The 10,213-nt window shown below is 43.3% G+C and overlaps 1 protein-coding gene across 4 annotated transcripts; it reads left to right on the forward strand.

Moving 5' to 3' along the window:
• The first annotated feature begins 525 nt into the window (after positions 1-525).
• On the forward strand, positions 526-8,826 carry LOC123147218 (alpha/beta hydrolase domain-containing protein 17B). Of its 4 annotated transcripts, XR_006473133.1 has the most exons (6): positions 526-1,494; positions 1,979-2,015; positions 3,159-3,395; positions 3,489-3,536; positions 4,696-4,888; positions 8,142-8,367. XR_006473133.1 is itself a non-coding variant. In XM_044566463.1 (5 exons), exons 1-5 carry the CDS (start codon positions 1,187-1,189, stop codon positions 8,550-8,552), a joined length of 1,041 nt encoding a protein of 346 aa, XP_044422398.1. In that variant the 5' UTR covers positions 539-1,186; the 3' UTR covers positions 8,553-8,826. The 4 variants fall into 4 exon arrangements, 3 of the variants coding, with proteins under 3 accessions (XP_044422398.1, XP_044422399.1, XP_044422400.1); XM_044566463.1 differs by lacking the exon at positions 4,696-4,888 and having other exon boundaries at positions 539-1,494; positions 8,142-8,826; XM_044566464.1 differs by lacking the exon at positions 4,696-4,888 and having other exon boundaries at positions 1,234-1,480; positions 8,142-8,826.
• The last annotated feature ends 1,387 nt before the right edge of the window (positions 8,827-10,213 follow it).

Raw genomic sequence — 10,213 nt, forward strand, 5'->3', positions numbered from 1 at the left:
TTAATTGAAGCGGGACCAAACAAAGTAAGATGAAACCAAAAATATCACCTCCTTTAAGATATAGATATAGATAGAATACAGATAGAGATAGATATAAACAGAGATGAAAATATACGGATGGAGTAGTAGAGATAGAAATATAGTTTTTACGTATTAACTTTATTAGTATAAAATTGTAGAAAGTTGGAACATTTATTTTGATATAGAAGGAGTACTAGAATGAAACTCGCAGACGGGCCTATGTGCAAAGCGCATATGGATTTAGCAAAGCGGCATTTTCATCACCTGAAAGGAAAGAAAGTATGATGTATTATTCTGAGAAAAAAGAAAGTACTGTGATGTAAAAGAAGAAGAAGACGCCGTTTATTTGCTTGCGTCCATCCGTGCGTGCGTGCGTGCGTGCGGCGTGACAAAATCGCATCCCCGCTGCGAGAACATGTGAAGAAAGGAAGAACATGTTTTGCAAAGGTGTGGGGATCGCCTACGCTTTCCGCTGCCCTGTTCCAGTTTCATTTCATCACCTCGCCTGCCCTGCCTGGTCCTCACCCTCTGGCTCTAGCCCTCTTTCTCACGCACGCACGCACGCACGCACGCACACACCGCACACCAGCCCACCACCCTCCCTCTGTCTCTGTGCAGCATGAGTAATAAATGGCAGTGGCAGCGTGGCTGAGGCCTGAGGCGGAGCTCTTCCCTCCTACTGGTCCACACCCGCCCCGCCCCGCCCCTTGCTCTTCTTCTTCTTCTTCTTCTTCCTCCTCGTTCTCCCCTTCCTCCCTCTTTGCTGCTCGCATTCGCCATTTCCCAGCCGCCCACAATGCACTAAACCCTCGTAAAACCTCCCACCCCATCCCACCAAACAACGGGCTTCGGGGGATACCCCTGGGGGGCGGCGAGCCAATTTCTTCTTGATCTTCTGTCGATTTGGCTTCTACTGTCGCTGAACAAGTCCCTTGGGGAAGAAGATCCACACCCACCCCTGGTTCCTCTTAGTTTTTCCACCACCTATAAATCCCCCAGTTGGGGATTATTTCTTTGATCCTTTCCGTTCGCCCCCAAGTTGGGGAAATTTTTCGATCCATTTGATCGTTTGAAGTGAAACAGGAGGAGGGGAGGGGAGGGGAGAGGTTCCCTCTGATGAGCAGCAGCACCGCCGCCGCCTGTCGATGACTGAGCGCTGCCACCGATGCTTTCGGGGTGCTCGGTGTCCAGTCTCGCGGCGAGGTTCGCCTTCTTCCCGCCGGACCCGCCCACCTACGCCCTCCGCAAGGACGAGGCCACGGGCCGCCTCGTCGCCTCGGGCGTCCCGCGGGACAACGCCTTGGATGTGCTGCTCCTCGACACCACCAGGGGGACCAAGGTCGTCGCCTTCTACCTCAGGAACCCCTGCGCGCGCCTCACCCTGCTCTACTCCCACGGCAACGCCGCCGACCTCGGACAGCTCTACGATCTCTTTGTGCAGCTCAAGGTCAATCTCAAGGTCAATCTGATGGGGTTAGTGGTGCATTGTGCTGTGATTTCGCTTCTCTTCTCTTCTCTTCTCTAGGAGGATCCTACTTTTTTCTGCTTCTCTTCTACACGGAGGGAGTAGGAATTATTATTTGACATGTTTTTTCAGTCCTGCATTTCCTATCACAAATGCTGGTACGTACGACATCAAGTAGATTTGGTTATTGGGGCAGATGTTTTGCGGGAACACGGGACGGGATATCTGCAACCAAACTAGTACAGTATATACTATTTATTATTAAGTGGGAGGAAAGCAGTGCCTGACGATTCTCTAAATAGTAGTACTACATGTATATAATAATCAGTCCGATTAGCTGATCTTGAATCCTCCTCAGTTACAACCATGCCAGTTTTTTTTTCGCCAGTTTTTTTTCTTCTTCTGTTGCAATTTCAACGTGGTCTGGAGGTACACAAGATTTGCTGTGCAGAAAAGCCTGACGTGATTTACTTTTTAATTTTATAACTGCAGATATGACTACTCGGGGTACGGAGCATCTACTGGCAAGGTAATAACTAGTTACTCATTTACAGTAACGTTTAATCTCAATTTTACCGTCGACTCTACTGCGGGTTCATTGTTTGGTGAATACTTACTGCATATAAGGTTGCTTAGATGCCATGGGGTAAATTTTAGTTTCCTTACTTGACTAATGTAGGCATGGATGATAGTACTACTACCAACAACCTGAATTAATTAAGATACCTCGAGAAATGTGGTTCAGTTTCAGTTTCCAAGAACAGGCTGCATTTCTACAACTCAACTGAAGAAGGTTTGGCCCATGCCCCCGACTGGTGCCTTCCAGTCATATCATGGCCATTATAAACCTTTTATATGTCTGCAACTTTTGTCCTCAGCCACGCATGCCATTGTAAACTTCAGGCTAAACAGTAATTTGAGCATGCCTTTTATACATTTATCCTAAAGGACATATAGAAATGTCTGTATCAACTATCTATGCATTTACTCAAGTTCATTTATTGCGGCTTTATCCATTGAAACGGAGAACATGTTAGGCTGGTCATAGTGGGAGTAACTTAGACTAGTGTCATACATATGACACTAGTCTATGTTACTACCTTCATAGTGCAAAGTGTCATAGAAGTAGTATCATATATGGTTGCATTTATTAGCTTATAGACTCAACATTTCTTGGGAAGCGCTATGTGATGGTAACATAATATGTTACTCCAAACACCTCTCTCCTCATTAACTAGGTGCCACATAAGCAAACTTGTTTGGGATGTGTTATGTTACTAGCTAAGTTACTCCCACTATGACTAGCCTTATGTTGATTGTTTCTGCTGTCTATTTTGGGGGCCCTGCATTCAAATGAAGTGAGAATTTTCCTTTTTTTTGTTCCATACTATCCAACATGGACCAGGTTCCACTATCATCAAGATAAAGGAACAAACAAAATGCTACAGGTGGTGGTATTTGAAAAAAAAAATTGCCCTACTGGGAGTTACTAGATATTAATGTCTCTGAATCCTGTATTTCCTTATTTGAGCTAAATCATATGGCACTTTCACTTTGAATTACTGTTACCTAATTGGCATTTCCACTGAGCATGCGCATGTCCATATTTCTCTTCTCCCTCAAGGAATGCGTTTTTGTGGAAGGATTTTTATGCTTGTCTTTTCAAGTGCAGCCAAGTGAAGAGAATACATATGCAGATATTGAAGCAGTTTACCAGTGCTTAGAAACCGAGTATGGAATCAGCCAGGAAGAGCTTATCCTGTATGGACAATCTGTTGGGAGTGGGCCCACATTGCATTTAGCATCTCGTTTACCAAGATTGCGTGGTGTGGTTCTTCACAGTGCTATACTGTCAGGCCTCCGTGTTGTTTGCCATGTGAACTTTACTTTTTGCTTCGACATTTACAAAGTAAGCATCTCTAATTGATTATTCCATTTCGGTCTGTACCTTTTGTTCCTTTAGAGTAGCTTTTACTAACGTCCAGCTAACTTATTCTTGCAGAATGTCAAAAAAATAAAGAAGGTGAAATGCCCAGTGCTTGTTATTCATGTAAGTCTCTTTACTAAAAAAACTAGCAAAGTGCCCCTGCATTTTAACGGATCTAGAATAGAATCAACTTGTGCCCACAGGAAAACATTATAATGTAGTTTTTTCTTTCTAACATCCTACTCCCTCCGTCGGGTGAAGAGTGTACGTTTGGGTTTAAAATTTGTCCACAAAAGAGTGTACTTCTATCTTCCCAATGCACTTTAAAGTATTTTCTTTCATCACACGGTAATCAAGACCAATAGCATTCTATACATAGTCTTCTTAATTTCTACATGCACTTAGCTCATTGGGGGTTGGGTAATTAAAGAGGAGAGAGATGGTGGCTTGCATCTTCCCAATGCATTTTTTACTCCATTCCATAATTTGTCCTAAAATTTCTAGATGTACACTTTTCACCGGACGGAGGGAGTATGTTACACTTTTTTTTTCATTTAAGATATGTTTTGTCTCACTTCAGATTTATTTCCCTTGTTCCGCTACACATTAATAATCCTCTCAAAAGAGAGCAGTATAAAACTAATCCAATCAGGAAAGAAAAAAATTGAACGCTTACTTTCGAATCTCCTTTGTCTGCATCTGGGTTGTCCAGAAGAACCAAATATCATGTATATCATGTATAAATTAAATGTGTTTATAACAAAATTATTTCATGTTAAAATTTGCTAAATAAATAATTATTCTAAATCATGTTAAAAATTAGGCTCACAAGTCACAAGGAAATTCCCAGCTCCCATTTTTAGGATGAGACCCAAATAAGGACCTTTACATGTTGTAGCCACAGGCTAAAACAGTTTTGCAAGTAGCCAAACAGCACTAAAAAGTATACCTATCATATAGACACATCTACTGGAAAGTACACACATGCCTCTCCTATGGCGACATCAAGTCAGACCCATTCTTGTCTTTGCCTATCAGTGTTGTTTTCTTAGCTCATCTTAATCTTCTGCTAGTATACAAGTGGTGAGGAACTATATATTGTCACCAGCATTTGGCCATGCTGTTTAGTACCCTGATCTCAGTAACATAGTCATCTAGAGTACACCACGACCCATCTGGTTCAACTTCAAATGCCTGCGCAGAGTCAATTCACAAGAAGCAGACTATTTCGTTGGGGTATCACACCGATTATTTCATTTAATAACACCTGATTTACTCTCAGGTCAGTGGACCTAAAGGTCAGAAAATGTGGAAACAGCAAGTGCAACTTGCAGCCACCGCAGCCACCTTTAGCAATTGGAACTGAATTATGAAGAAACCAGTCGATATAAAAGAACAGAGAAGGGAACATGAGGGCACTAGATGCTCTCCAAGTTTCAGTCAGATGTGATTAAAATGAATTCTTCATAAGCTTGGTAATGTGTTTATTATGCATTAAGACAAGTGAGCCATTTTCCATTAAATTTATCTTGCAATTCTGTTGGTATAAAATCCAGCAGCTCTATGTTAAACATGTCAGAATATATATCAATACATTTAATCAACTGAAACTTGTACAGAAACTTGGACGATTTGACAACACGTGTATATCAACCGAGCATTGATAACCAGAGTATGAGTTTTAGCTAAATTGAAATTGAAGAATATGAACATCCATAATGTACAGATTTGAGGTGTGCAAACATTTCTCTTTGTTTTTCCAGAGCTTAATGAACCGATTTGTTTCAGCCTTTTGCTACATAAAGGGAAAATGATGCTTTCCAAGAAGGAACAAAAAATATTTCCATAGGAGGCTTACTGAAATCAAACACATCGAATCAAGCCAAACTGCAGCCGTAGTTACATTCAGGAGATTGCGTGATCTGGTGCGCTCAGCCCTACAGCTATCTCGCCCACGCTAGGCTACATACCACCTCTTGACCGAGAGGCTCTCGTGGTGCAACCACATTATACTACACCAGCATCCATTTCGGTGCAGCTCGACACCTAATCACCGATTTCACCCGCACAAACCAACCAAATTAGTGACTCATATTGTGACATTGAACGTGTCTTAATGGCTGTTTGGGGAGGAACAGAGGCCCGCATTAGAGCATGCTAAAGAAGCAGAAGCGGTTGTAGGAGTGGGTTCCAGGTCGTTGTGCCGCTGCGATTGGGAGCGGGTCGCCTTCCACGGCAGCAGACATGTGATTGCAATGCTGTGAGGGAGAGCTAGGGTGATTTAGGACATGGCATGGTGGAGAGCAGATGGCAGCGAGGGCGCGCGCAAATCCGGCAACTGCGGGATGGTGTGGCAGTGGGATCTGGACGAGGACCTCCGTATTTTAAGCAGTGGCAGAGGTGGGTAAATATCTGCTACATACGGTGGCATGGACATGTCCCTATGCACGCACCTGGCTCTAGGTCGGACCAATTGTGCTTGTCTTCATCCCAGCCGTGCGTGTTAGATCAAACGGCTGACAAACCATCATCACCAATTTAGTTTTTTATAGGAGTAGAGATATAGATATCAATACTTGCTGTGTACTCGCACAGTTTATTGCAGATTCCAGCATCTTCTGAGAAGCTACATTTAGTACTTTGGAACACTCTGCTTAGGCATTGTCATTGCTGCTCCTTGTTGCAGAGTCTGATAAATAGTGCAACTACTTCTCTGAGTGATATGTGGACCATGTATTCATGTAATAACCCATCGAAAGGGTGTTGCTGTTGCATAAATGTTCATGCAGAAGTATTGAGGTAAGGAATGCGGGAATGTAGAGAAATGAATCATCCTTCATGCTTCAATAATTTTATAGGAAAGTTTACTACTCCCACACTTCTTACAGCCTTGGGTTAATGTGTAACCATCCAACATCCCACACTTGTTCTTTAGAAGAGAATGTTTGATCTAAGATGTGCCATTGGACACCTGATACACTGATCCAAACACAAAGGCCATTGAACACCAGCACCTCTAGTGATACGGGATGTGCTGTTAGCAGTTCTAACTTCTGACTCACTCTATAAACATTACGAGCTGATTTGGTTTGATTCAGTCTGCTGTAAAATTATAATAGGCACTGGTAGGCCTTGAATGGCTTGACTTCCATTATTCTGCTCTTTGGCCGAGCCCAATAAAATGTGTAGTGTAGCCACATAATCAGGCTTTTTGTACAAGTCTAACTAAATCTACAATCTAGTATCGTCATTTCTGTTTCCTACACTTATCTCCTACAGGTTTCTTTTTCTTTTGCCTGTTTTGGTTTTGGTTTTGGTCGGAGGCCACCTTTGGTGGTACTCCCTCCCCATAATACAAGATGTTATTACAACCGATATACACATATTGGTTGTAATAACATCTTATGTTATGGGATGGAGGGAGCATGTACTGCTGCACCTTCTTTGGTTGTTTTCTTCTAATACACAACTATGCGTGTTCAGGATTTTTTTTTTAGAAATACCATAGTTCCGGATCAAATGCATGTTCGAGAAATAAAGACTAGAAATGCCATGGTTCTGGAACAACACCACTTTATTGGTAACTGCCCAGTTTCCGCTCTTTTACTATCACTTAGCCTGTCAGTCATAATTTGATCACTACAACTCTATAAGTCGACTAATTTCATTGCTCCTACAATATCGGTGGTATCAGCATGTGTTGTCCATAGCTCTTACTGAGATGGTTTCACATCCTATATTCCTGTTCCTAGCTGGGACTGCTTGTTATTACAAAATATTTTGAACCTTGCGGCTGTAGTATCTTTAGCTGTGCCTGAAGACTCTTAATTGAGAGATCAGTGAGGATAAATTAGCTGCTACTTTCAAACTTTTCCCTTGTGTATAAATAATACTCCATCCGTTGACAAATATAGGATGTTTTGGATATTTCAGTATGGACCATGAGTGCTAAGCCCTGTTTGTTTGATCTTCAGGGATCATGTTCAGCTTTGCCAGTGAAACTGAGTCTAGAATCTGAAACAAACAACTCTTTCGTTTGAGATTCAGGGGCAATCTGGCAAAGCTGAATCTAGAAGCTGAAACAAATAGCTATTTTGAATCAGCTTTGCTAGTGAAGCTAAATCTGGATTCAGGCCATTTTCAGTGCAATTGCCTGAAGTATACTAAAGCGGCGAAGCTGATTCTGTGAATCAGCTTTTTGCCAGTGAAGCAAATCCACATGTGATTCGAATCCAATCAAAGTCAAACAAACAGGGCCGCAGAATCAGCTTTGCTAGTAAAGCAAGTCCACATAGGTGATTCGAATCCAATCAAAGCTGAAACAAACGTGTCTATATACATCGGATTCAGAAAAAAGTTAGAACATCTCAAACTGAAACGTCATATTCTTGAAAACTTTCCTTTTGTAGTTCTATTTGTTTGAAATGTATATGGATAAACCGCTTCGTAATCAGAGTGTACCACGTGTTGCTTGATGTGGTCAAGGTGGGCAGCATTTTAATGGGCCACAGCCCACATGCCAATACTACATTTCCTTAGTCAAGGCCGATGAGGAAAACATGAATGGCTCCCATAGTTCTCTGAAGTGATTTTCTGTTTTTGACTAACCATTTATGTAATGAATTGATCCATTATGTGTGCACTTTCTTTCTCTAAGTTTTTCGTATGCACCAACTTGATGGTGTGTAGAAGTGTTGTTGTTAATTATGCACGTATTGACGTTTGCAGGGGACCGATGACGATGTTGTGAATTGGTCACATGGTAATGAGCTGTGGAAACTGGCAAGGGAGCCGTATGATCCACTATGGATCAAAGGAGGCGGTCATTGCAACCTGGAGCTGTACCCTGACTTCATCCGCCACCTCTCCAAGTTCATCCGTGAAATGGAGAGTGTGACAACGAAAACGAGGCTGAAGAAGATTCGGCAGTCCCTTGAGCCGACAAAGACAGCATATCGAGTGAACACAGCAACGACCACCACCTTCACCGCCAACTGTTGCTGCCGTATTCGAGTTCGCAAACCGAGCTGCAATCTCAGCTGCAGCTGCTGCCACGCCCTGAGGAAATGCTTCACATTTGGTGCATTCAAGTGCCCAGCCTGCTGCAGCTGCTTCAAGTGCTGCTGCTGTGGCCGATAACGCCGATCTCTATGTGCATGCGCGTGTGCGTGTGCGTGTGCTTGTATAGGAAAAGGAACGGTCCGGGAGATATCTTCTAACCCTCTGAATGCTCTACCACTAGGACTAAACGTAGATTTGTCAGTTGGAAAAACATGTGTCCCCCATTCTCCCATGTAGTTGCTCGACCGGTTTGTGTAATGATGGCATAAGCTGTTGGCTGTCGAGCTTAGAACAGTCGTGATGCTGTGGATTGATTTGGCCATATTTCAGCTCTTGTGGTATGTTTCCCGTCCATGAACCCATGACATCTCTGAGTTTGGATCTGGTTCGTAGCCAGCCACACCTGAACTGGACTGTTGAACAGGTAACAGAATGCAGCTGCTGGTCTCATTATCTAGGCCCGGATCAGGAACAGGACAGATGGTCGTCGTCGAGACAGGTTAAGGCAAAGTGTCTTGGACAAGACAAAGATTTCGAGGTTAAACCGTGGCAACATATATGCACTGACATATTATCAGAAGGTGCAGCAGTAGCAGTAGCAGTACTCCAGTCCAGTCCAGTCCAGGAGGACCACACGCAGGCCGACTCTGAATGAATGAATGGAAGAAAGAAATGATGCACCCCTCATTGATGCGTGCAGATTCAGAAACTGGGCTTATGCGTGCCGAACCCAACTGCTGAATAACCAACCAACCTCTTCCTTACAACCAAGGCATGTGAGACTGCGTGACTGAACCAACAACACAGGATCAAGCAACACGGCAAGGCAATGATGATTGCAGCACAAGAGCTGCGGTCCTATCGAATGCAAGAATCACTGCTCATCCAAGTCCTCTTGTGCTTGTTCCACATAAAAAGAGTGCACTGTTTAGAATCGCGGTCGATGAGCAATCACTGTTTCAAATTGGGACGAGATGAGCATCCAAGGTTACGTACGTAGACGTAGGTGGTACACAAATGGTGAGCAACTACACACATATGACATGGCATTGTCGTAGGCTTCTAGTGTTGATATTTGTACGTATTTATGCATGGTACACTAGCACCAGCCAGTGGTGAGCTGGGCATGCATTGGCGTCAGCTTCAAGGACTATTGTCCTGTACCTTTCACCATAAGAATCTACCCAACCTAATCATATAGTATACTCTAGTTTTCCTTCCATTCCATCCAAGGTTCCACTAGGCACTAACCCAACCTAATTATATGCGCTACACATTCTTTAGTCGGTCCTGGTATGTGGCTAGCGTAATGGCAGAACATGACGATGCACCAAGATCCTGGCGAGACTAAGACAGGATTGGACTGATTGGCAGTTACAATTGTGCCATGGATGCTCACTCCTCACTCACTCTTCATCTGTATATCAGCTACAGTACGCTGTACTATTACTAGTGCTGTACCAGTAGTATTCTTAGCAGTAGCTCAAGTGTCTCAGTACACTGGTCCATGCACGGCAGCCAGTGTGACGTGTGGGGGCCAGATGATGGAAGCCCTAGCTTGTTTGCATGCTCCGTTTTGCTTCTCCAGCCCTTCAAATTACGATTTTACTGTGTGGTTTTTCTAGGTCATCATGGGTGTATGTATACAATATTAATTTATTTTTTTTAGAAAAGGAGGATGACCCCCGGCCTCTGCATCTGGGAGATGCATACGGCCACTTTATTGATTATTCACGAGG

This window comes from Triticum aestivum, chromosome 7A (assembly GCF_018294505.1).
Source record: "Triticum aestivum cultivar Chinese Spring chromosome 7A, IWGSC CS RefSeq v2.1, whole genome shotgun sequence".
Classification (NCBI taxonomy): domain Eukaryota; kingdom Viridiplantae; phylum Streptophyta; class Magnoliopsida; order Poales; family Poaceae; genus Triticum; species Triticum aestivum.

What these genes read in the sequence shown, in the direction of transcription:
- LOC123147218 (XM_044566463.1), top strand. Translation starts at nt 1,187, where the DNA reads ATGCTTTCGGGGTGCTCGGTGTCCAGTCTCGCGGCGAGGTTCGCCTTC. An exon ending in ACGGAGCATCTACTGGCAAG is followed by an intron (nt 2,016 to 3,158) that starts GTAATAACTAGT and finishes TTTCAAGTGCAG; the next exon opens with CCAAGTGAAGAGAATACATA. An exon ending in GCCCAGTGCTTGTTATTCAT is followed by an intron (nt 3,537 to 8,141) that starts GTAAGTCTCTTT and finishes TGACGTTTGCAG; the next exon opens with GGGACCGATGACGATGTTGT.